The 26,627-nt window shown below is 42.8% G+C and overlaps 1 protein-coding gene across 3 annotated transcripts in view; it reads right to left on the bottom strand.

Moving 5' to 3' along the window:
• The window catches only part of ATP8A2 (ATPase phospholipid transporting 8A2), a 690,440-nt gene that overhangs the window by 459,629 nt on the left and 204,184 nt on the right, over window positions 1-26,627 (bottom strand). For all 3 annotated transcript variants that reach the window (XM_084650563.1, XM_084650564.1, XM_084650565.1), the window contains exons 22-24: window positions 24,042-24,181; window positions 18,841-18,979; window positions 8,454-8,518 (exon numbers count right to left, since the gene is read on the bottom strand). In XM_084650563.1, the coding sequence (XP_084506689.1) occupies window positions 8,454-8,518; window positions 18,841-18,979; window positions 24,042-24,181 (344 nt within the window). The remainder of the gene's footprint in view (window positions 1-8,453; window positions 8,519-18,840; window positions 18,980-24,041; window positions 24,182-26,627) is intronic.

The raw sequence follows: 26,627 nt of genomic DNA on the forward strand, positions 1-26,627 counted from the left end.
TAATCATAGTGAACGTTTGACAGAAGTGACTATCATCCTCCAAACTTTAATCACTTGGAGAGTTATTACAACCCCATTCTTAGGATCTGGACTGAAGACATTTATGGCTGAAGATTTAGTTTGTCATTTCTAAGTCTGATTTATCTAAAGTTACAGGCCAGGAAAGGGTAGAGGTTAATCACATCAGCTAAATTTTGTAATTATAAAGAATTATTTTAAAGCAGCAAGGCTAGGGGAAAGAAAAGCACAAAGGATGAAGGCACTGACCTTTCACACCTTTAAAATGGCCATAGTCTCTTTGTTCATGTATATTTTTAAGGCTTGTGACAGTGTGCGTTGGCATAACTGGCTGAAATCAGCAGAAAATAAGCAGGCTCTCTGAAATCATTCCTCCATTGCTCTGCCATGGAAAGGCGTAAATGGGCACCTCTTGCTATGAATTTAACTTCTCCCAGTGATTTTTGTTGTTGTTGTTTTGCCTAGGCTTAATCACTAGGACTGGATTCTGCAAAGTGTTTGCCTTATGTGAGTTCTCAAATTCCATGGGACTGGAGGTCATTCAGCATTTTGCAAGATCAAGTCCTTAACCAAGATCACAGCTACCAGGGCAATCTATGTCGAGAGTCAAAAACTCACACCTTCTTTCACTGGGTTGAAGTCAGACATTGTGGTTTTCCAAACTTCCTCGGGCACCTGAGATAACTGGGTGGGCTACAGGAACATCAGTGCACCCTATTTGAGTATAATTTACAAAACAATAGCGCTCCCCAGACACCATCTATCCCAAAATACTCAACAACCTTTAAGCAAAACAGCCACTGCAGCTCGTCTGCATGGTCAACAAACTCATGCTATGACAGAGCAGTGGAAGGGGGGATGACCGTATGTCTGGGTATGTCTGGGTCTACAGTACCATGCTCATCACCAGTATCTTTGTACCCTACAGAATGATACTGTTTAAATTGCAATTGCACTAGCAGTTTCCAAGTAGTTTTCAGGTACAGAGAGCATTGCAGCACTCCAATTTCCAGGTGATAGAGGCAAGAATACCACTGAGGAGATCTACATCTGAAAAAAGATTGCAGTCTCCTTGCAGGGGGGATGGAACAATTTGTATAGTGGGGGAGCTGAGAGCCATTGAACCAAACAGTAAACTCTGCATATGATGGAAACTACTTCAAGCCAGGGGGTGCAACAGCACCCCCAGCACCCCTAGTTCCAGCACTTAGGTCTCCTTCCCAGATGTAGACGGGATAAAAAGCAGCAGAGAATCCAATATAACCTCAAGATTGCCCTAATTTTTTAACTGATACATTTATATCAATTGATATTTATAAATGGATACAATTAGGGAAAAAAATGCTTCTTTTCCCTGGGGCAAAGGAAAACACACCTAGGTAAGAGAAACCCCACAAAGGTTCTATTAAATAAAACAAAAGTGATAAAATCTGTAAGCATATTTCTCTTCCTCAAACAGAGAAAGACACAAGTTGTGCAAATGAAATGCTTTCAAATTCTGGATGTAAAACAAGAACACAATCATCAAGTTCCTGATCTACTAACTAGTTAGGCCTAGTTTTTGCCCTTAAACAGCAATACAGATTTACCAATTTAGCTTTTCAGCACAGACTATTGTGAAGTTTTGACCAAACCAAACCACTGCAATCAAGTCTTACTGTCAGTGACCTGGCTAGAAAGGGTGCAGAACTTATAAAATGTGACAAATTCTGAATTAAATTATCTTGCTTTTTGTGATTTTAATGCTAACTTTTACTACTATTTTAAAGCAAGAAACTGTGATATAACCTCCTTGACAAACACAGATTTGGGATAGAGGTCTATATCTTCAGTTTTACATGGTAAAAGAGATGGAGGGGAACTCAACACATTTCATTAGCCAGATTTCAGCCTCTTCTTCTCTACTGTGGGCCAGATGTATGACCTTTGCATTTCGTATCAGTCATGTTGGTTAAGTAACAGGAAAGTTCCATAGCCTTTCTGAATACTTTTTTTTTTTTAATGTTGTCCTCATGTGGCTCCAGTTCATGTTGTTAATTACATCAAGCCAGCATTCCACAGAGACGGCTGAAGTAGTGGCATCAGCCTGTAATCTGTCAAATTCCTTTGAAATCTCCTTCAACTGCTTTTGTAATTTTAGTGCCTTTCCGAAAGAGTCTCTATTTATGTAAAATGTGTGAGATGTTTTGATCTAAATCCTCCTTGTGCATAGTGTAAATGTAACATTTTATGGGTAGTGGGATGCAAATGCAGAGTCACAATTTTCCTGAGAGTGCCCTTGATTGTTTCGAGAAGATGGGATATCAATCCTCCTTTTTTCAGAAATTTCTTTCAGCTTCCAAAATTGGTGTTACAACTGTTAGTCGATACTTCCTTTTCATGGCTTAAATAAATAGTGCTGAACACCCATATCAGGGGTGCAATCCTGGCTCCACTGAAGTCCATGGCACAAGTCCCACCGACTTCAATGGAGCCAGGATTTCATCCCAGAAATTTACAAGTATGTGTGCCCAAGAAGTTCCCACATTTTTTATTTTATTTTCCATTGTCTAAGCAAATGGGGAAAACCTCTGCCATACCTTTCTCTGCATTCTTGAACCACATTTTCAACAACCTGTACACAAGAGAGTCTGCATTTTTCTTTTCAGACACAGAATAAATATCAATAAGAAGGAATGCATTGTTCCCTATACAGATCCTTATAGCCATTATTTGGTAACAAGAAAAGGAGTACTTGTGGCACCTTAGAGACTAACCAATTTATTAGAGCATAAGTTTTCGTGAGCTACAGCTCACTTCATCAGATGCATATCGTGGAAACTGCAGCAGACTTTATATATACACAGAGAATATGAAACAATACCTCCTCCCACCCCACTGTCCTGCTGGTAATAGCTTATCTAAAGTGATCATCAGGTGGGCCATTTCCAGCACAAATCCAGGTTTACTCACCCTCCACCCCCCCCCCCCACAAATTCACTCTCCTGCTGGTGATAGCCCATCCAAAGTGACAACTCTTTACACAATGTGCATGACAATCAAGTTGGGCTATTTCCTGCACAAGGATGTGAGAAAACCTGGATTTGTGCAGGAAATAGCCCAACTTGATTGTCATGCACATTGTGTAAAGAGTTGTCACTTTGGATGGGCTATCACCAGCAGGAGAGTGAATTTGTGTGGGGGGGTGGAGGGTGAGTAAACCTGGATTTGTGCTGGAAATGGCCCACCTGATGATCACTTTAGATAAGCTATTACCAGCAGGACAGTGGGGTGGGAGGAGGTATTGTTTCATATTCTCTGTGTATATATAAAGTCTGCTGCAGTTTCCACGATATGCATCTGATGAAGTGAAATGTAGCTCACGAAAGCTTATGCTCTAATAAATTGGTTAGTCTCTAAGGTGCCACAAGTACTCCTTTTCTTTTTGCGAATACAGACTAACACGGCTGTTACTCTGAAACCTATTTGGTAACAGTCTCATGCCTGACCAACCATTCTGCATTAATGTTGATTCTTTTAATTCTTCCTCCTCTCGCACATTTCTTCACTTGCAGCATTCAGCAGTGGGACCATAAGTTTAAATCGGTCTATCCTTCCAGGATGAAGTGTTTCAGCCATTTCTTTAAATTGTTGATTTTGAGACACATTGAAGGAGATGTTAAAAGAAGTCTGAAACTTTTTCAACAAGTTCAAGTCTTTCAAGCTGTTTACAGCATTGTCACAGCCATTTTTAAAAAATGAACAGAGACTGCTCTTCAATAAAGCTGATGATGAAGAGTTGCTAGAAGGCTTGGGACAGAGGGCTTTAATTATCATTACGTTTATGTTTTAGTGAGGACAACAGCATTGAAACTATTTAATTTACAGGACAAGGTGGAGGAGTACTTGTGGCACCTTAGAGACTAACAGATTTATTTGAGCATAAGCTTTCATGAGCTACAGCTCACTTTCTGAGTCTCTAAGGTGCCACAAGTACTCCTTTTCTTTTTGCGGATACAGACTAACGGCTGCTACTCTGAAACAGGACAAGGTGGGTGAGGTAATATCTTTTACTGGACCAACTTCTTTTGGTGAAAGAGACAAAGCTTTTGAGCTACATGGAGCTCTTCTTCAAGTCTGGGAAAGGTACTCAAAGTGTCACAGCTAAATACAAGGCGGGATAGATAAGGAGTTCACACATGTTGCAAGAGACCATTGAAGGTGAAGTGGGCAGTTAACACCTTGACTGTCATAGGACAAAGGACGGTTAGTGGGTTATAGATTGTTGTAATGAACCATAAATTCAATGTCTTTATTAAGTCCATGATTTTGGTGTCTAGCAGAGTTATGAATTTAAGCTCCAGGCACATCTTTTGAAAGCGTTGTTCAGGTTTCCTTTGAGGACAAGGACAGAAAGGTCAGATAAGGCGTGATCAGTTTGTGAAAAGTGTTCGCCCATGGGTGAGATGGTGTTTTTGTCTTTTATCATTTTTCTGTGTGAGTTCATTCAAGAGCATAGTAATTGTCTGGTTTCACCCACATAGTTATTGGGGCAGTTAATGCACTGGATGAGGTAACCCCATGTTGTGATAGGCATGTGTAGGAACCATTCATCTTGAAAGGTGTGTTTTGGGGGGTATAGATAATCATAGCAGTGGAGATATGTCTGCAGGTTTCACATCTGTTGTTATAGCAAGGGCTGGTGCTGCTTTGAGTTGGTGTGTCCTGCAGTGTTCCCACTAATTTTTTACATCCATGTGCAGAATGAATTTTGTTATGTGCACCAATATGGAGATGATGTGTGGCGGGGGTGGGGCTGAGGGATTTGGAATGTGGGAGGGGGCTCAGGGCTAGGACAGAGGGTTGGGGTGTGGGTGGGTGAGGACTCTGGCAGGAGGTGCGGACTCTGTGGTGTGGCTGGGGATGAGGTTTTGGGGTGCAGAAGGGGGCTCAGGGATGGGGCAGAGGGTTGGGGTACAAGGGGTGAGGTAACTCCAGCTGGGAGTGAAGGCTCTGGTGTGGGGCCAAGGAAGAGGGGTTTGGGGTGCAGGCTGCCCGGGAGCTGCGGCAGGGAGAGACGACTCCCCCGAGCCCTCTCTAGCCAGAACAGCTCAGAGCCAGGGGAGAGGCGCCCCTCCCCGCCTGCGACAGCTCCAGCAGGGCTGGGTTGGGCTGGGCTGGGGGCACCTCTCCCCAGCTGCGGAAGCTGGGGAGCCACAGGGGAAGGGGCAGAACGGGGGGGGGGAGAGGGACTCCAGGCTTGGAGCTCCACCACTGTGGCGCCCAGCCGGGAGTGGGTGGGGGAAGATGCTCTGGGCTCGGAGCTCTGACCAGGGCCAAGAGCTCCGCCACGGTCCCAGCTGGGGCTGAGAGCTCAACCCTGGCCAGGGCTGAGCTCTCAGCCTCCCCCTTGTGGCCCCAACTGAACTCTCAACCCCACCTCACCCCAGCAGGGGCTGGGGAGGGGGATGAGAGCAGTGGGCGTGGGCGGGGCCTCGGATGGAATAGGCACGGCAAGGGGCTAGCCTCCCCAAGGGGAAGCTTCACCCACTGCCCATGATGTAGGATACATGTAGCTTTACACCATAGTGAAAAACAGGCTGCATCCATACTGCAGTGTAGCAACATGCAGCAGTGAAAGGCTTGGGTGCGGGGGAGGCTGCAGGGAAAGACTTTAGCTGCCGGCAGGTCATTAAACTGCTAAAAATAGCAGAGTAGGCTATGCTTCGTTGTGTAGAGAGACATGTAGGGTACATACCCTAAGGCTCTGTAGTGTCTTTACACACCTAAACAGTGCCTCTCCATCTACACTATTATTCACACCCAGGCTGGGAGGCATGCAGTGTATGTACTCTGCACGCCACCATAAGTGTAGACATAGTCTCTATTAGAGATCTGTACATCTCTCCCAGCTGGCTTCTTTTGGAGGCGCTCTCATGAGCTGTTTGGCAATATCAAGAACCACTGCTGATGTTCAAGCCACACGTGAGCTGCTTGTAGAATTGGAGAGAAAGCACAGGTGTCAGCATGTCAGAAGGAGACAAGATCTGTGGATCACCTCAGCACATAACTAATTATTTCGGTACTACTGGAGGAAAATTCCATTCACTATGCATGGGCCAAGGACTGAGGACATGAACAACTACAATGCTCTTTTAACGTTGCTTACATCTCAAAATGATATGCACTGCACAGTGAATTTACATATGTGTATTTCCCCAGCCTATTTGCAACCATCTTAAATGTTGCCCAAAACATTAACGTCAGATACAGCTTTATGAGAACAAGAAACACCTTGGTTAACTTGTTTTCCCTTAGCAGAAAGCCTCCTAGTGGAATTGAGGTGTGCACAATAAACGTTAATTAAAGCCCAGCCCTGTTCCTACTGATCTGTTAAATCACAGAACCATAGAAGATTAGGGTTGGAAGAGACCTCAGGAGGTCATCTAGTCTAATCCCCTGCTCAAAGCAGGACCAACCCCAACTAAATCATCCCAGCCAGGGCTTTGTCAAGCCAGGCCTTAAAAACCTCCCTAGGTAACTGTGGTGTTTTGATGTTGCTTGTAATTATTAGAATTGGGAGCACTGGCTGTTGGGAGTCTGAAAGGACAGGAAACAGGAAGGATGGGGGAGGAGTTGAAGAGGCTAAGGGAGAGCTACTGAGGGGGCAGCAGCAGCTTGGTAAAGAGGTTTCCACTTTAAAAAATAAAGTCCTGTTGAAGTTTGTTAGTATCTTGCCTGGTTGCTACAACATTTTGGCCATGAGGATGGGACCTTCTGCCTCTGAACCCACCTGCACCTTTTCTGTAAAGCCCAGGTGAGCCTCCAATTGCTTTTACTGCCTGGATCCATATGTTTGAGACTAATCTGCTTGCAATCAGTGCTACAGAGATTTCTGAAGTAAGAAAGCATGCTCTGCTAATCCACTGCCTTGGAGCAGAAGGGCAGCATATATTTTACACTTTCCCCCTTGCAGACGATAAATATGAGACTGCACTCACTGCATTAAAGAACTTTTTTGTGCCAAAAGTGAATGTAATAGCTAATCGCTACAGATTTCACCAGCGTGAGCAGAAACCACGGGAGACTATAATGCAGTATATTGCTTCCCTGAGGAGTCTGATCGTAACTTGTGACTTTGGGAATATGGCAGATGAGCTGATTAGAGACCAGTTCATTGAGAAAACTACCATGCTTCATGTAAGAGAAAGTTTACTTCTAGAACCACAACTTACACTAGAAAAAGCAATAACCATTGCTACCCAGATTGAGTCAGCTACAGCTGAAGCCAAAATAATGAGCCTGGATACAGGAGGCACAATCCAGGCTGTGACTCCTTTGCAGAAAAATTCACTATCGCTGCAGACAATTACAAGAGAAAAACAGTTGAACAGAACCAAGCAAAGTATAAGGCTTTCACAGACAAGTGGCGGGGTGCTAAGGAACCAAAGTTTCAGTGTGGTTCCTTCGTTAGAATACGAAAACCTGGAATTTTACGCAAAGGGGACCATAAATTCACGGCTCCTCTTAAAATCATAGAGAAGAAGGGACCTTACACCTATCAACTTTCTGATGGGCGGGTATGGAATGCTTCTTATCTTGCACCTGCCTATGGACCAAGAGGAGATTATGCCAACACCCAGTCTGCATCGGATGACTTCACCATAGTATCAACACAACAAGATATTGCACTGGAACCGGGGCTTGAGAGATCGCCTATCAGACCCAGACGACCACCTGTCTGGACTAGAGACTATGTTATGTAGTATCTATAGTGTTTTTAGTGTAATATTTCTGTCAACAGTATAGTGCCTTGTTTCCTATGTTGTTCTAACCACAAGAACAAAATGTTTATTGTAACTGGGAGAGTTTCTTAAGAGAGAGGGAATGTGGTGTTTAGATGTTGTATGTAATTGTTAGAATTGGGAACACTGGCTGTTGGGAGTCTGAAAGGACAGGAAACAGGAAGGAGGGGGAAGGAGTTGAAGAGGCTGAGGGAGAGCTACTGAGGCGGCAGCAGCAGCTTGGAAAAGAGGTTTCCACTTTAAAAATAAAGTCCTGTTGAAGTTTGTTAGTACCTTGCCTGGCTACTACAAGAGTAACCCATTCCAGTGCTTCACCATCCTCCTAGTGAAATAGCGTTTCCTAATATCCAACCTAGACCAATGCAGTCAGTATCAAAGTAAAAAGCAAAACTACTGACGTAATGAGCCAATGATCCTGAGCTCCATGTTTTGATAGTTTAGTGAAATAATTCTACAGCTCTATGATGAAAGACCACAGAAACACAGCTTAGTACACCCCAGCCCTTTTTCACATAGCTGAAAGTTGTTGATTGGTAGCTTTCTAAAATGAGCTCTGATTTTAAACTATTCCTGAAACAGAATGAGAAAATAAAACAAATGCAACCCAAATAAAGGATTGAACCAAGAACTTCCAAGGAAAGAATTACTTACATCCAAAGAATCTTCATTCACTAGGATGAGAGACATATTCTGAGAAACAAGCCTGCAGGAGTACCCTGTAAAAGATAAAAACAAGTGTTTCCTTGTAAAGATTACAAATATTTTAATTTCACTTTTGATATAGCACCTTTTATTTGAGGATCTCTAAGGGCCAGATTATGCTCCACAGTGAACAGTTACTCACAGGAGTAGTCCATTGTGAGTAACTGATTAGCAATATGAATAATGGAATGGTTTTTTGTTTGTTTTTGTAGGGGTGGCATACAGAGACACACATTAACAGCAATCTATTTCCTTAAGTTAAGTACCCTTACACCTTCTTGTCAACTGTCTAAATGGGCCATCTTGATTATCACTACACAAGTTTTTTTCTCCTGCTGATAATAACTCATCTTAACTAATTAGCCTCTCACAGTTTGTATGGTAACTTCCAACTTATCTGTATGTGTGTGTGTGTGTGTGTGTGTATATAATGTTCTATTCTATGCATCTGATGAAGTGGGCTGTAGCCCACAAAAGCTTATGCTCTAATAAATTTGTTAGTCTCTAAGGTGCCACAAGTACTCCTGTTCTATTCACAGCAATGTAAGTCATTTAGTCAAACTACAAGATTTTTCATGGTGCTAGTATATTGTATAGGCATTATTGAGGACTGACATATGAAAGAATCACTTTAACCTACAACTGAAATGCAGCCTCCTCTTGGGTGGAAAATAGCAGCTGTTTAACAGCATACAGCTGTACTGCACAACATTTAGGACAGTAAATAAAGAAGAATTTTGAAAATTGTAATTATTATTGTCAAGGATGTTTCTGCCTGATGCTCTTCACAACTTACGTTAAGTATAATTATGGCCCAAAATAATATAGCTTTGCAATAATATTTTGGGCAATATTTTGCAATGAATACATTTGTGTCGACTAGATAAGGATTACTTTCTACAAATAAAAGAGGATGGGGGCCAGCTGTGAGATTGTATGCCTCTTTTGAGAAAATGATGAAGCATAGCTAGTAAAACAGGGTTCACAATACGAAAGCTGCACAGTCCATGATTTTCTATGCTATTCCACCCAAAGAGACTCACTATCAGAAAGAGTAATTAAACCTTACAGTGGGTAATGACAAACAAAAAACAGACTTCACAAGAAAAAACACATAAGGATTCTCTTGGCTCCAGTGTAATTCCAGCCTACTACTTCCATTCGGGCGGGGGGAGGGAAGTCCCATATGCTGAATTTAAGGGGGGGGGGGGAATTGGGATTCTTAAATTAGCTCCAGACTGAAGAGCTACATTTTTATTTTCACTGAAAAAAATGGGATATTACAACTTTAATCATTTCCCTCCATGTCAGGCTTATTCTTTCCCCAGGGAAAGGCTGCAGCTTTATGCAGTAGACTGTTACAAATTCAGTATAACTAATTCAAAAGGATTTTCTAGTAGTTTTTGATTTGAACAACAGCTGCAACAGTGAGCAGTAATTTTGAAACTGCTGCTCGCTGTTTTATTTTACATCTTTCAAATCAAGCAAGACGCCATTTGACAGCTGGAGCAAGATGAAGAAGTTCTGGAGAAAACGTTAAGCAGTTCTGCTATATGTCTTGGCAATTATGGAATCAAGAGGGCCCAATCCTGCAACCAGTGAAGTCAACTGAAGTTTCATCATTGAGATAAACAGAAACAGGATAGGGCTCAGAAAGAGGGCGCAAAACACAAACCTATCACCATTTTATAAGATACTTATATATTATGCACAATTTCAGACCTCTAACATCTTAAAATATAACATCAGTGTGTTAAAAGTATAGTAATTGGCACTTAAAGTTGCTAACTGACGTTTATAACTATATATTCTATACAAATGGTTAATATAGTTACTTCAGGCAGTGCTAATATGGCAAATTAAAACTAAAAGTTCAGACACTCCAGTTTCGTAAAATGAGATCAACTTCTGGATCAAAGCGAGGTATAAAATGTCAATCCACACTTGTAAATTGGGGTCTAGATCCTTAATCCAAAAATTTAACTAAGTCCATAAAGTGGCTGAGACAGGCACCTCTGGGACTTTTATTTACCTGAAGTTAACCATTAAATTAAAGCTAGAAGGGTGCCAGAAGTTATGCACAGTGATTGTAAACCTTTGTGCTTATAAGGGAACTTTAAAATGTAATTTAAAACAAGTTTTACAAATATGATTCAAACTGCACACAAAATGTTACTGCTAAACATTAGACTAATTATAGTGATCATTTAAAGGCACAGTATTTAAAAGGTATCCCTCTGCATCCCAATATTTGCTTTATTTTGAGCCTGTGTACAAATTTCAAAAAGATATGAATTAGTGGAAAACAATGTCCCTCTCTGTCAGGCCAGATACGATTCAGTCAGTCACAGAACAAGCCTATGTAAATCATAATACTTCACCAATTAACATAGACACTATTCTGAAAGGTCTGTACTGACATCCATTGTTGCATTTTACTAGCTATGGCAAATGAAAAGAAAGTGCTTTTGTGGTTGTTGATTATTGTCCTTTGAGGAGCAAGCTGAGATCAACAAACTGATTTTACAGAAGATTCACACCAGAAGCAGTGGTAAATGACTCTTAAAAATATTTAGATATTAAGCCACCCACCGTATTTCTACTAGAAATACTACCACTTCAGAAAATCCTGTTTAATCCATTTTACTGCCTTTGAATTCTACAGGTACACTGAGATCTTACACAATTCCAGTAAGCAAACAATATCTATATGAGTCATGCAGACTGCATCTGAAATTTCACTTAGACTAACTGAAGCCAATTTTAAAGCTAAATAATGAAAATTACTGAGTGTCTGAAACTTTGCTAAAGTAATGCAAGTTCAGTCACAGAGTTCCAGAATTTTGGCAAAAGGCCACTCAGAAAATTACTAACAGTCTACCTGCAGATCTGTGTACATAATGGCTCATAGGTCACTTTTGTTTAAACAGCTAAAGGCCTTAAAGTCAGAGCTAATTTGAGGATGCTAAGAAAGTATCTGCTTCAACAAGAAACCAGCATGTTACTAAAATAGGTAATTCCTAAAGGAAAAAAAGCTAATGGCTGTTGGTAAAGATTTGTAAACCTGCAAACAAAGAAAGGCAAGTGTGAGTGGTGCTTTATACAGGCTAACTGTAGCTTTCTTTGAGGACTTTTTGGTAAGGATGATGTTTGCAGACTTTGGCAACAAGGTAATACCAGGACTATGTATGTATAATATGTGCATGACAGCCTGTCCATTCACGAGACCAGACAGAGTGAAGCTCAGCTTCTCTTCGTCTGATAAGAAGGCCTGAAGAACTTTAGGATTAAGCAGATATTTTGGATTAAGTAGATAAATTGTACTTGCTTGTCCTATATGACAGGGTGGCAAATTCATAAGCATGTGAGACAAGTAAACATATGGGCACAAGTTCCATAGAACAACGGATGTTTGCTGTGGGATAGAAATCCAAATTAGGAAATTTGGTTCCAATTCTGTTCTGTCTTCCACCGAACGTCCTAAAACTGTTTGGTACTTCAGGGTCAGGATTGAGATGCGCGCATTGCTCATCAGCCTTACCAAGAAAATAATTCAAGATCTGGAGAGATGGTGTTCCATTTGTTTCAAACTCATAGGCTGTGTTTTCAAAGAAGCCTCTAAAAATACACCTAAAATATATATATTTTTAAAAATCCACATTTGCAATGCAAAACAGACAGACAGTCAGAAGGACAGCTGCTCCTTTTATTATATTACTATTTACTATATGTATTGCGGTAGCACCCAAGGCTCTTCTCTGGTCCAGGACCCCACTGGGCTAGGTGCTATACAAGTACAACAGGCACATATGCCTGCCTGCTCAGATAACTGAAGGGTTTTTCATAAGCAAGCTGTTGCACTTGCATACAGTGCAGGCACTTTTTCTTGATGGTCATGGAAAAATTGGCCTCCTCTACCACGGCACTGGGAATGAGAGGGTTTTTTAAATTTCTTACTAATAACCAGTTGTTTATTTCTACTGTAGACTTTCCCTTCTTGTATCTGATTAGAGGGCAGTGCAACATTAGAATATTCTGTCACAGCATGAAGGGCAGTGAAGTAGAAGCTGGCACACAGATAGTTCCTGTAACATCCTTTGATGGGTCTCAATGGCATGAAGCAAGACCAACTCCTGCTCCCTCTTATTGGCATGAAGTTGTGAAGGGGTCAATCTACCATGATTATACACCTGGAGGTGAAGACAAGCTTGTCACACAGCACAAAAACTAGCGTTTTCATATAGTTGAAGCTCTCGAGGGCTGAGCTGGATAGGCCCTTCCTGAGGACTGTGTTGGTACAGTCAGTTTGGCTCTGCTGGCATGGTGGCAAAGAGCTAAGGAAGAAGTGACTCAAGAGATGCAGCACTTTGTAGTATATGCTGATGGACAAGGATATCTTGGCCAATTGCCCTTATCTGTTCAAACCAGACATATTCCACTGGCTTAAAATTAGCAGGTGACATTTTCAACTCCAATCTCCAGAGCCATCTGAATTCCAGCCTAAAAGGTCATGTGACCATGGAAAGTTATAGACAAAGATGGAAAACATCATCCATAATTCATCCCCCTACCTATTCTGTATTGTTCTTACGGTGGTATATTAGCTGCTCTGAAAGATCTCAAGGAAAGGGCCACCACCACTTCCCTGAGGCTTGGTCTACACAAGGAATCTATGTCAGTCTAACTACATCACTCAGGGCTGTGGAAAATCCACACCCCTGAGTGATGTAGTTATACCAACCTAACCCCTGGTATAGACAGCGCTACGTCGACGGGAGGACTTTTCTCATCGACATAGCTACCACCTCTTGGGGAGATGGAGTACCTGCGCCAATAGGAGAAGCTCTCCCATCAGCATAGGTAGTAGCTTCTTCACTAAGTGCTAAAGCAGTGCAGTCACACTGGCGTAGCTGCGCCGTGGTAAGTGTAGACAAGACCTTAGAGTATTTACTCCACCATCTAATATGTCTCACTGCAGGACGTTTCTCCTACAATCTTCTTTCTCTAATTTCATACCATTACTTCAAGTAGTTCCCCTTTGTATCATGCTGAAAAATTCCTCTCCCTCGTTAGTGTATACACTCTTGTAGTCATGACTTAGCCAAGATGCAGAGATTTAGGGTGAAATCCTGGCTCCATTGAAGTCAATGGCAAAATTCCTACTGACTTCAATGGGGCCAGGATTTAACTCATAGTTCCTTTAATCTTTCCTCATATGTCAATCCCTTAGACAATTAATTTTTTATTTTTTTATTTTTGCTCTTCTCTGAACTCTCTCCAGTTTGTCTATATCTTTCTGGAAATAAGATACACAGGACTGAATGATATATTCCACAGAAGACTTTCCCCAGTAGAAATCAATATGGTATTTATATATACACTACACAGGAAAAACTACAATAAAAGAACATTAAGGTTGAAAAGTCAAGCATTCAGATGTTAAGAAATGCCAGAATAAAGGTTCCCTGTGCAACTTTATTTCAGCCCCAATTGTTCATATGCATTATCAAACTGTCTTCAGTCACATATCATTTTTTCACAGGACCCCTGCCTCAGGATGGATAGTGTTCACTTAATGAGCAGCTATCTTCCCCCCACATTGTTCAACGTGTGGCCCTACTTCTTAGTTACTGCAAACTATTCAAACCCTGCTCTGAAGACAAATGAATTTCCTCCTGGGCTTTTCTATGGTGCTCATCGTTATAGTAAATGAGTGTTTCACCATTTATTTTAAGAACACCTCTGAGACACGGAGGTATTTATTTGCTCTGTTTTACAGATGGGGAACTGAGGCAAAGAGAGATTCAGGTCAAAAGTATCCACTAATTTTGGGTGTGATACCTAGGATCTGATTTTTCAGAGCGTTTAGCATCATATAGCACTTTATATGCACAAGCACAGCTCCCACTGGCTCCAATTGCAGCTTTGTGTAATCAGCACTTTTGCCAATCAGACCCCAAGATCTCAAGTCAGGCACCTAGAAAATGAGAAACACACAATTAGGGTTTGCCTACACAACCCTCAGCAGTGAGCCTCTAAGCCTGGGTCGAAAGATTTCCTAAAAATAGTCACCACGCTAGAAACAGGGCCGGCTCTACAGTGAAAAAAACTGCCGTCGTGGACAGCAAAAGGAAGAAGCTGCTGCCGAATTGCCGCTGCGGCCAGAGGAACTGCCGCCCCTTTCTAACTGCCGCCCCAAGCACCTGCTGGGAACGCTGGGGCCTGGAGCCGGCCCTGGCTACAAATAGCTGTGTGGATGTTGCAACTCAGGCTGGAGCTTGGGCTCTGAAGCCTAGAACATGAGCTGCAAGTTAAAAGCGCTGGCCACACAGCTCTTTTTAGCACGGTCGTGTGAGCCCCACAAGCCTGAGTCTGTCAGCCCAGACTCAGAGATTTGCTGCCATGGCCTGCTGCCGGCTGTGTAGACGTACCCTCATTGACTACTCGGAAAAATTCGGTTTAAGTGACTTGATTAGCATCACATAGGAACTAGAATCCAATGCACCAGGGCAGCATTCAACTGCCCTCTCTTTCTGTAATCCCCTGGCTCATTCACTATACATCTCCCAACGGGTGCAAAAAATTAAGCAATGGCCTGACAACAGACTCCTTCGGTACACAACCCTGATTCATCCTCAGAGCAGGTCTGTTCTATGCACTGAATGAGGCAGGTATCCTGTGGAAGAAACTGTATATGATCATGTAATTGAAGATTATATCATAATGCATACACACATGGCTCTGAATTAAGGTTGCACAGGCAACCTTAATTGTGGTATTTCCTAAGTTTTAAGTGTTTGACTTTGCAACTTTGATAAATGTTCTTTTAACTGATTTTTGTATATAATTTTCTATGTTTAAAAAAACCAACTGAAAAAACGAACTCCATCATATGACATCATATTGACACCCACATGGGTCACCAGCAGGGTTGAAACTTTAACATCCATAGCACAACTCTCTGCCGCTTGAGCTAATGGAGTAGCTGACAGCAGAAGTTGTCATCCTCTGTGTGGACAAGCACTAATTAGAGGTGAGACACACACATTTTGCCAGTGGGTTTCACAGATATTTGTTGACAGCAGAGGAATGGTGAGACTCAGGAATGTTGGGTTGCATTCCCGGCTCTGGAGGGGAGTGAGCTCTAGTGGGCACAGGTTCTCCTACCTGTGCCCCACAATCTTGACCCTTTCTGTCGCATCCCTTCCAAACTGGCCATGTCCCAGCCCTGTCTTCCCCACTTCTAGCTCCTCATCTCAGTCCCATTCTCCCTCACTACCCAGCCTCAGTCTCCATTCCTCAGGTTCCTCGTCCCAAACCAAGTCGTCTTTGCCCAGTAAATCCTTGCCTCGCCCCCTGGATTTCTCAATCCCAGTCTTCTTGTCCAGCCATTCCCAGTTCCTATCCCCACCCTCTAGCTCTTGAACCCTAGTCTCTTTGCTTAGCCAGTCCCTCCTTCCCTCCCAGTTCCTCATCTGCTCTGTCGCTCATCCTCCAGTCTCTGGATACACTCCACATCCCCATGTTCCCTATCCCTTCTGACTCCCAGTCCCAATCTCCATCCCTAGACTCCTTGTCCAATCTCAGTCCCCGCCTTTCCCATCCAGGCTCCTTGTCAAAGACTTTGCCCAGACAATCACAGTTCTTCCCCCTCACCTCAACCACTCAACAGATCAGTTGTTGCTCCCTCTCCCAACTTCTTCCCACAGCCCCACTTGTTCCCAGTCCAGTCTCCCATGGCAGGTTCCTTGTCTCAACTATTTGCCCCCAGAACCAATTCTTGCCCCTTTGCCTTCCATTCAGGCAGCTTCCTCCACCACACTGCCTGGGGTCAGAAAGGGGACATTAGGAAGACTAGAGAGCAGCTTCCCACCCTCAGTTCATGTGCCTGCCTGACCCTGGCTCAGCCATAGGTGCCCAGAGCTGCAACTGCAGGTAAAGTCCTGCTTATCCCTGGGCTGCACCATATCCATTGTGGATGGAATCTTTGGGGAATTAGCTCCAAAGCTGTAGCAAATCTCTGAATTTATGCAAACTGACTTTTCAAAGGCTTAGGGCTGGTCTACACTAGAAACTTACATCAGCATAACTACATCTCTCAGGAAGGTAAAATCCACACCTGGCATTGACATTTTTTTAGCCCAAGTGGTTAAAGTTTGGCAAAGTTATAAGCAACTGGAAACCGGGTCTTATCATAGGTAGGATTGGGCAACCTTAATAACAAGTGATTCTACAGGCCTATAATGAAAATTACATTATATATGTGTGTGCAAAAGTGTGAGACACACAACATATATAAGTTTTGTAATCTTGTCATTTAGTGGGGCTTTCGTCTTCTTATTTCCTTTTTCTTTGGGTGTATGTATGCCATCTGTGACTCACACAGTTAACTCTGTTAAGGTTTTTGTGCACTGTGATAGAACAATTTCAATTTTTAAAAATACTGTTCCACCATGCTATATCTTTTTAAATTGTCCCACGATAATGCGTGTAAGTCTAACAAAGTCATTGCATGAGTCACAGATGACATATATGCTTGTGAAAAAAGAGGAAGCAAGAATGCAAGAAAAAATCCACTGGTTAAATGGCAAGGTTGAAGAAGTTATTTGAGCTGAAAAGGCATCCGTCCAAAAAAAATTAAAAAATAAAAAAAATAAAAAGGAAATAGAGAAGCAATAAGAAATGGGCATAAGTTTTTGCACCCTTAGCTTCATGATTTCTGTGGGTGCAACTGAACCCGTGAACTCACAATAAAGCTGCCCTTGCTTATATGTCAAAAAAGGAGAAATAAAATGTCACAGGGGCCAGATAGAATCAGTACAGAGTTCTGAAGGAACTCAAGAATTAGGTGGCAGAGCAGCTCTCAAAAATATGGAAAACCTCATTAAAATCAGCTATTGTGTTAACCCATTTCCCATTACTACCCATCTGTGATGGGGTACATACACCCCATGCTGGGCTTGAAGGGGTTAAAGGACAATACTGGGTCCAGGTAGCCCCACCCCTCCACACCTGCATAGAATGCTCCAACTGGAGAAGAGACCAACTCAGCTCAGAAGGCAGAAGGCTGGGGAGGAAGACAGACCTACTGGGAGGACTCCTGGACAAGAGCACCAGAGGAGCCTGCTGAGAGGAAGAAGACTGCATGCTGAGCGCGGTTGGGTCTGAACGTTTAGTTATCTTTTTTTTTACCTTATATTGGACTTTGAGCCGGGGGAGAGAAGCAGATGGTAGGAAGTGACCCAGGGAGGGTAACTGAGAGGGGACTCTAGGGTGCCAGACATTGTTGACCTTATTAGGGCCCTGGGTCAGAGCCCAGTAGAGCAGGAGGGCCCAGGCTCCCCTACCAACTGGCCCTGGTGAAGGAGGGACTTAAGTCTCATCCACACTTCATTCCCCATCTGGTAAGAAGAGAGACTGGACTGAAAGACTTTCCCACTGGGAGGTGGCACTAGGTGTGCTACTCACTAGGCCACCTACCCAACGAGGTGTATTACACAATCATTACTGAAGATGCTCAAGAAGAGCTAGTCCTGGCTGAGATGGAGGTATTCAGAGGAATACCTGGTTTGGATGACTCAATTCCTAACATGTGCACATGATGACAGCAAAATTCACAGGAGAATTTCTTATTGTCAACAGAAGAGAGGTCACAATTTTGTACAGCTGTTTCCTAGGGGACTGGGTCCTATGAATCGGTCACCCAAGGAGGTTTATGTATACTAGAAAGATAGGTTGAAGTTGGGGTTAAAATAGGTTAAAGTATGTAACCATGCCTTTTTCTGACAGTAGATGTCTTTTACTTCAATTAAGCAGGTTATGGCGTACCTATGCTCCCCATAGTTCCTCTCTGTGGTGCTTCTCTCTGTAATTTGTTTTCATATCTATGGGCAGGCTCTTTTTCCTCAATATTGAGTAGCACCTGTTGTGGAACAGATACACCATTATAACCTAAAGGGCCAAATTCTCCTCAGATATGTTCCATGGATAGCAATTCATTTCAGACAATCTGATCTCCCTCTCCATGTACAGAACTGCATGCAGAATTGAGTGATTTTTGTTATGAAAAATTATAATATAGCCCTAAGCTATTAATCTCAAGAACTTTTTCATACAAGCTGATTTCCCCCTACTGCTGGAATGCTACTTTCACCTTCAAATATACGAACTAGATTGCACCTTAAACTCTAATTAACATTTTTCATTCAGTGGAAGTTACAATGGCTTCTTAATCACTAGCACCAGTTACCTTAGTGCACACATTTGCTACATATCTTCACAGTTCTGTATCAGGTGAATTCAAAGCAAAATAAAATATGAAGGTTGCTGTTGCTACCTATGTTGAGAGCTGTTTCCTGTTTGTCCCCTGTCAGGATCCATATCTTGATTTCTGCTTTCATTAGTGTTGCTATAGTTTCTGGAACACCTGCTTGAAGGCGGTCCTCAATGGCTGTAGCTCCAAGAAGCAGCAAATCCTGAAATAAACATAAGAATTTGAGGGATTGTTTTCTTTAGGCCAAATATAAGCTTAGAACACACTCAAAAAGGGAATTAATGATGCATGCTGTACCTCATCACTAATATGTTTTGACAAGAGATGAAGAAGTTACTCACCTTGTGCAGAAACAATGGGTCTTCTAGATGTGTGTCCCTATGGGTGCTCCACTGTAGGTGTGCTTGTGTCCTTGAGCTGCTGATCGGAGAACTTCAATAGCAGTGTCCAGTAAGCCCACACATGCACTCTCTCTCCTTGTGCTGTGCCCGAGGCTAGTCAGTGCATGCGGGCTAACCCCCCTAAGTTCCTTCTCTAGCACAGAGTCATTGATAAGAACTCCGAAGTAGAGGGAGAAGGGTGGGTTGTGGAGGGACACATATCTTGAAGAACCATTGTTACTGCACAAAGCTCATGCTCAAATAAATTGGTTAGTCTCTAAGGTGCCACAAGTACTCCTTTTCTTTTTGCACAAAGTGAGTAACTTCTTCTTCTTCGAGTAGTGTCCCTATGGGTGTTCCACTGTAGGTGACTCCCAAGCAGTATCCTTTCTGGAGGGCAAGTACTTCAGAGTCTGGTCCGTTACAGATGACAGTACTGTGGAGCCAAAGATGGTGGCTCTTTTTGTAGTAAACTCTTATGAGTGGGACAGGGAAGGGTAGGGAGGTAAAATGAATGGAGTACCCGGTTTCAATGATCTCTAGGACTGGGAGGAAAAAGATTGTGGGCCTGGTGGTTTGCGTTTAGGGAATTTCCCTTTCTTTCTTTGTGTCTCATAATGGCATTGACGTTGATATTGAGATGTGTATGGTCTATGCTGGGATTGGGAACTAAATCTTCTCTTTTGTCCCAGCATGTAGACACCCAGCAATCAGAGAGTAGCCCTGGAATCCTTAAGGATGTGAAGGGAAGCATCAGTCTTCTCACCGAAGAACTTTGTGCCCTCAAAAGGAAGGTCCTTAATGGCAGACTGCACCTCTTTCAAGAAACCCGACAGATGGAGTCATGAGACCTGTTGCATCACCACAGCCATGGAGATGGATTTAGCTGCTGTGTCAGCTGTGTCGAGGGCAGATTGCAGCAATGTCTTTGCCACTAACTGGCCTTCCCGGATAACAGCCTTGAATGAGTCAAATGTGAATCTGGTATCTGCTCAGTAAAGTCACTTAAATTTGAGGAGTTTATATAAACATATTTTGCCGTGAGGGCCTGGTAGTTGGTGGTACAGAATTGGAGAGTGGCTAACTTGCTACCAAAAAGGTCAAGGCACTTCCAATCCCTCTTGCAGAGAGTAGCCCTCAACTGGTGTTGTCAGTCATAGAATCACAGAATCATAGAATATCAGGATTGGAAGGGACCTCAGGAGGTCACCTAGTCCAACCGGCTGCTCAAAGCAGGACCATTCCCCAATTAAATCATCCCAGCCAGGGCTTTGTCAAGCCTGACCTTAAAAACTTCGAAGGAAGGAGATTCCACCACCTCCCTAGGTAACGCATTCCAGTGTTTCACCACCCTCCTAGTGAAAAAGTTTTTCCTAATATCCAACCTAAACCTCCCCCACTGCAACTTGAGACCATTACTCCTCATTCTGTCATCTGCTACCACTGAGAACAGTCTAGAGCCATCCTCTTTGGAACCCCCTTTCAGGTAGTTGAAAGCAGCTATCAAATCCCCCCTCATTCTTCTCTTCCGCAGACTAAACAATCCCAGTTCCCTCAGCCTCTCCTCATAAGTCATGTGTTCTATGCTGACTGTTCCTGATCACTTTCCTCTCCTCTAAGTGCTTCAGAATTGATTCCTTGAGGACCTGCTCCATGATTTTTCCAGGGACTGAGGAGAAGCTGACTGGCCTGTAGTTCCCAGGATCCTCCTTCTTCCCTTTTTTAAAGATGGGCACTACATTAGCCTTTTTCCAGTATCCGGGACCTTCCTCGATCACCATGAGTTTTCAAAGATAATGGCCAATGGCTCTGCAATCACAGCCGCCAAATCCTTTAACACTCTCGGATGCAGCACATCCGGCCCCATTGACTTGTGCTCGTCCAGCTTTTCTAAATAGTCCTGAACCATTTCTTTCTCCACAGAGGGCTGGTCACCTCCTCCCCATGCTGTGCTGCCCAGTGCAGTAGTCTGGGAGCTGACGTTGTTCGTGAAGACAGAGGCAAAAAAGGCATTGAGTACATTAGCTTTTTCCACATCCTCTGTCACTAGGTTGCCTCCCTCATTCAGTAAGGGGCCCACACTTTCCTTGACTTTCTTCTTGTTGCTAACATAACATCATGGGAGTTGACAGCATTCACCACGATGGAGTTGGGTGGCAGGTGGATTCTTTGGTGGGGACACAGAATTTTTTATCCACCCGCTTGCAAGTATGTGCTACTGACCATGGGGTTTGGTATATGATTCTTGCTGGGCAAATAACCTCATTAATAGGGAGGGCGATCTGTGAGGAGGAGGAAGACTGGAGGATGTCAAGGAGTTGAAGGTGGGTGTCTGCCACTCTCTTCCAGCTCCTGGAAGAGATGAAAGTCATCTGCAAAAGATAGTGGGGGAAGCATGACAGCTTCATCAGGAGAAGAGGAGGATATGGTCCTCAGCACCAGTTTTTCCTCAATACCAGCCTCCTGCTCCAATATGTCCTGTGGAGGGTGGTTCCAATGCTTTGGATGCTGCAGCTGATGGGGTGTGTCTTGAGGGTTCTCAGGCAAGGCTTGAAGCTTGAGAGGCATGCTGGCAATATGCCACCCAATGGTAATGGTTGTATAGAGCCCGACAGTGGCACCCATGGGTGGCTGTAACAAGATGGTGGTGGTGGGGCCATCTGTGGGTATATCTTTGGGCTCTGTTCGTACTGAGTACCATATGGGTCTTGGGAGAAGTACTGCAACACTACCTCCTGTGAGCTCACTGTCTGAACCCTTGCTAGAGAGTGGAGGGGCATAGCATGGCAGTGGGGATAATTCCCATGCGTGGTAAAGGCTCAGTGTAGAGGTCTCGATACTGAGAGTTGGGGACTCCAGCATGCAATTCCAGCATGCAATCCCCGTCAGTACTGGTAGCAGTTCCAGGAGTACAGGGATCTTGTTCAAGCCAGCTGCTCCGATGCCAGGTGAGCCATCACTGGTGGTGCCAACGTGGACTCGTGTACCAGGAGCGCCTTTTTAGTGGAGTGCTTACTCCTGTCTTTTGGTGCTGATGACTCGGTGCCCATACCCATCAGGTCCATGGGCCTGTCAGAGGTACTGTTTGCTGTCAGTCTCTATGAATCATGGGTGCCGGACTGAGATGGTCTCAGTGCTGACGGTGCCGAAGATACTAAGCGAGATGGAGATCGCTTATGGATATCTGAGGGCTCACTGTGGGGGCTTCCTGCTCTCTTCTTAGATGATTTATGAGAGGGGTCTGCAGCTTGTTTCTTCAACCCACAACCCTTAGATGTAGAGGGCTGTGGGGAAAACCCGCATCTGCCAGGTGACTCAGGCCTGAGAGCCACCTCCATGAAGATGATCTTTTGTCAGAGCTCTCTATCCTTACGAGATCATGGATGGCAAAGACCACGCTTCTGCTGGATGTGGCCTTCCCTGAGGCAGTGAATGCACTGGGAGTGCTTGTCTGCCATCGGAATTGCCTCTTTGTTAATAAGGTACTTCTTGAAGCCTGGGAAACAAGGCATACCCCATTGGTGGGGAAGGGTCCCCAGTGGGGGAGAAAAGAGAGGGGAAAAATAAAGTATTTTTTTATTATTATTTTCAAGGGTAAAATAAGAAAGGAGAAAAGAACTATAACTATAACTAGAAGACTAACTAGCTATAGATATATAAAATAAAGCAATGCTCTTATAATATTTCTGTCTCTAGCCATGGGTAGTTGAGAAGAAATTGAGGAGGGCTCGCCCATGCGCGCTGACTAGCCTCATGGTGAAGTACGAGGAGACACAGCACATGAGCAGGCCTAGCAGACACTGCTACTGAAGTTCTCCGATCAGCAGCACAGGGACACAAGCACACCGATAGTGGAGCACCTATAGGGTCACTACTCGAAGGAGAAATACAGTACAGTAATTTTTTTGTGTGGTTCTTCTATTTCCTCCGCATACAATCCACATTTCAGAGGTGTATAATGAAGCCAAATGTTTCTGATCAGAAAGATGGCAACATTTCAAAAGCAGTTAATTGAAGTTACACAACTTTAACGTTAGCCAGTGGATGAACATACATATTGGTGCATTCACTAATCACCATAGCAATATGCTTAAACGGTCACAATCTGTATTTCTTAAGCTCACAAAACAGAAATCATTTGGCGTCATATCATTTAAACTATTTTCCCTCCCATAAAATGTATACACAGCCTGCATACAATCACTCAAGGCTAAAATTATTGCAATTATTTACGGACATAATCACATCATATGTAACACAAATGGAATGAATATTGAACAATCCAAGTATCTGTACTGTATATACGTATGCATATTCCTGGAAAGAAAAAATGTCCCATACAACTAGTAGGTGCTACAGAGCTGTGCATATTTTTCTGACATTTTAGCGCCATTGCAGGAAAGGATTTGGCCATGTTACAGAAAATATGGCAGACAACATGCTGCAGAAATAAAAGCAGCAAACTCTGCCAAATAAAGCAGCAGTCCTATCTGCCAGTTTTAACCCTGAAACCATTTTAGTAATTCGTTGGCCAAAGGAGAGGGGATTTTTTTATACATTTTGTAATCATTTAACTTAGTTATTTGTAACTTTACAGATATTGTACAGGAAATATTTCAGCGGCATAGACTGAAAAAAGTGTCTTTTGGATTGAGAATTAGAAAAATAAATATGAAAACTGGAGTGGATACAACAGTAGAAAAGTGAGAAAGAGCAAGAGCATGCATACGTTTGTGTAATATATATATATATATATATTCCAGCAGATGTATTTATTAATTCAACATGTGATACATTTAGCAAAATAATCCTGCTTGGAACTATTCACATGAATAAGGTAAGCAGGATTTAGCCTTCAGCAGCATAAACGCCTGCAGTTGTTACCTTTTCAATGATCTCATAGCACTCCTCCATCTTTTGAGTTCTGTCTTTCAAAATTGTGCTAGCTTCATTATAAACATTTAACCACTCTCGATAAGAATTTTCTGACAGGTCCGCATATGCAATGCACAGAGTCCTCAAACCTACAAAACAGAATATAGATGTTGCACACATTAACCTACTGATAGGGAGGTTATTAAAATCCTTCTATTGAATGAACCAGCTGATGCTAAACACCTGGCCCCCTAACTGGAGTCAATGAAAGTTTTGCACACATAAGTAATGCAACACAGAGCTCTAGAAAGGCAAGACAATCTCCCAGTACAGTTTGGAAACATTTGGGCTTTTCCACCAACTTCACCCAAATGGGGCAGATTGTGAATTTACTAACACTGGCGTAAATCTAACCAATTTCATTGACTACGCTGGATTTACACCAGTGTAACCAAGATGAGTAGCTGGCCTAACATGCACAAATCTCTCCCCAATTTTCAGTAATCTAGTAATACTGGAGCAACAACAGTGTCATCTTTCATCTAATTTTCCATTTGAGGCTGAAAGTGATTTGTTTTAAATGTTAATTCCTGTAAGTTACACAACCCCAATGAGGTTGGTAAGTATTATCATTATTATATTTCAACAGCAGGTATTTCATATATGTAATACTACTCATCCCAAATTATTGCTCATCCCAATACTTCCTTTCAGAGAAGAGAATGTATTCTCCCCCTCCATGCATACATATTACTCACAGTTATGTGAACGGAAGTTACACCTGCACAATAAATAGAGAATAGGCCCCATAGAGTATGAAAGAGATCATTTTATTAGACGGCTGATCAAATTTAACATATATGAGACCATGTCTACACTACAAAATAAGTTAACCTAATTTACACTGGCATACAGCCATTGCAGTTATTAAATTGCTTGTGTGTGTGTGCACACGTGGCACCTTGTGTCAGCAGTGCATGTTCTTACCAGGAGCACTTGTGTCGATTGTACTGTTAGTGTAGGGCATTGTGGCATGGCTCCTAAAAGCCAGCAACAGTAGATGTAAGCATCAACCTAATTATAGAAACTGTGACTCTATGTTGCTCAGGGAGGTGGTGTTACGGAATTGGCATAGAGAGGCACTTACATCAGCGGTAACCAAATTTAAATGCACAGTCATCCACAGCCAGGTCGACACAAGGCATCTTACATCAACCTAACTGTATAGTGGAGACCAGGCCTAAGTAAAGATTTTTATTTTGGCATGGGTCAGTCAGAAAAAGGAGGAAGCATGCCATATAAAATGGAAAGGCTTTATTATTTGGGGTTAAGGGAAGTCAGAGAACAAACTGGAAAAAAATATTTAAAGTCTGCACAAATAACAGCTTCAGACTTAGGAAAAAATAACCATCAATTCATGTTTTTACAGTTGTCATAAATATAAAGGGAAGAGTAAACCCCTTTGAAATCCCTCCTGGCCAGAGAAAAAAATCCTCTCACCTGTAAAGGGTTAAGAAGCTAAAGGTAACCTCACTGGCACCTGACCAAAATGACCAATGAGGAGACAAGATACTTTCAAAAGCTGGGAGGAGGGAGAGAAACAAAGGGTCTGTGTGTCTGTCTATATTCTGTCTCTGCCGGGGATAGACCAGGAATGGAGTCTTAGAACTTTTAAGTAATCTAGCTAGGTATGCATTAGATTATGATTTCTTTAAATGGCTGTGAAAGGAATTGTGCTGAATAGAATAATTATTTCTGTCTGTGTATCTTTTTATAACTTAAGGTTTTGCCTAGAGGGGTTCTCTATGTTTTGAATCTAATTACCCTGTAAGGTATCTACCATCCTGATGTTACAGGGGGGACTTCTTTACTTCTATTTACTTCTATCTCTATTAAAAGTCTTCTTGTAAGAAAACTGAATGCTTTTTCATTGTTCTCAGATCCAAGGGTTTGGGTCTGTGGTCACCTATGCAAATTGGTGAGGATTTTTATCCAATATTCCCCAGGAAAGGGGGGCGTGCAAGTGTTGGGAGGATTGTTCATTGTTCTTAAGATCCAAGGGTCTGGGTCTGTAGTCACCTAGGCAAATTGGTGAGGCTTTTTACCAAACCTTGTCCAGGAAGTGGGGTGCAAGGTTTTGGGAAGTATTTTGGGGGGAAAGACGCATCCAAACAGCTCTTCCCCAGTAACCAGTATTAGTTTGGTGGTGGTAGCGGCCAGTCCAAGGACAACGGGTGGAATACTTTGTGCTGGTAAAGATAAGCTTAGGAGGTTTTTCATGCAGGTCCCCACATCTGTATCCTAGAGTTCAGAGTGGGGGAGGAACCTTGACAACAGTAATGAAGTAAAAGCTACTGTGACAGGGTCGGGCCAGATGGCTACAGAAGAGTGATAGAAGGCAGATATATTAGCCCCAGGTTAAGTAGGTCCCTTTATCCTGGGTAAGATAACAGGGAAGGTTCCAGAACAATCAGGAACTTTCTGGAAACAATTAAGGCAGACAGGCTGATTAGAACATCTGCAGCCAATCAAGAAGCTGCTAGAATCAATTAAGGCAGGCTAATCAGGGCACCTGAATTTAAAAAGGAGCTCACT

Source organism: Lepidochelys olivacea (genome assembly GCF_965140295.1).
Source record: "Lepidochelys olivacea isolate rLepOli2 genome assembly, chromosome: 1".
In the NCBI taxonomy this organism is placed as follows: domain Eukaryota; kingdom Metazoa; phylum Chordata; order Testudines; family Cheloniidae; genus Lepidochelys; species Lepidochelys olivacea.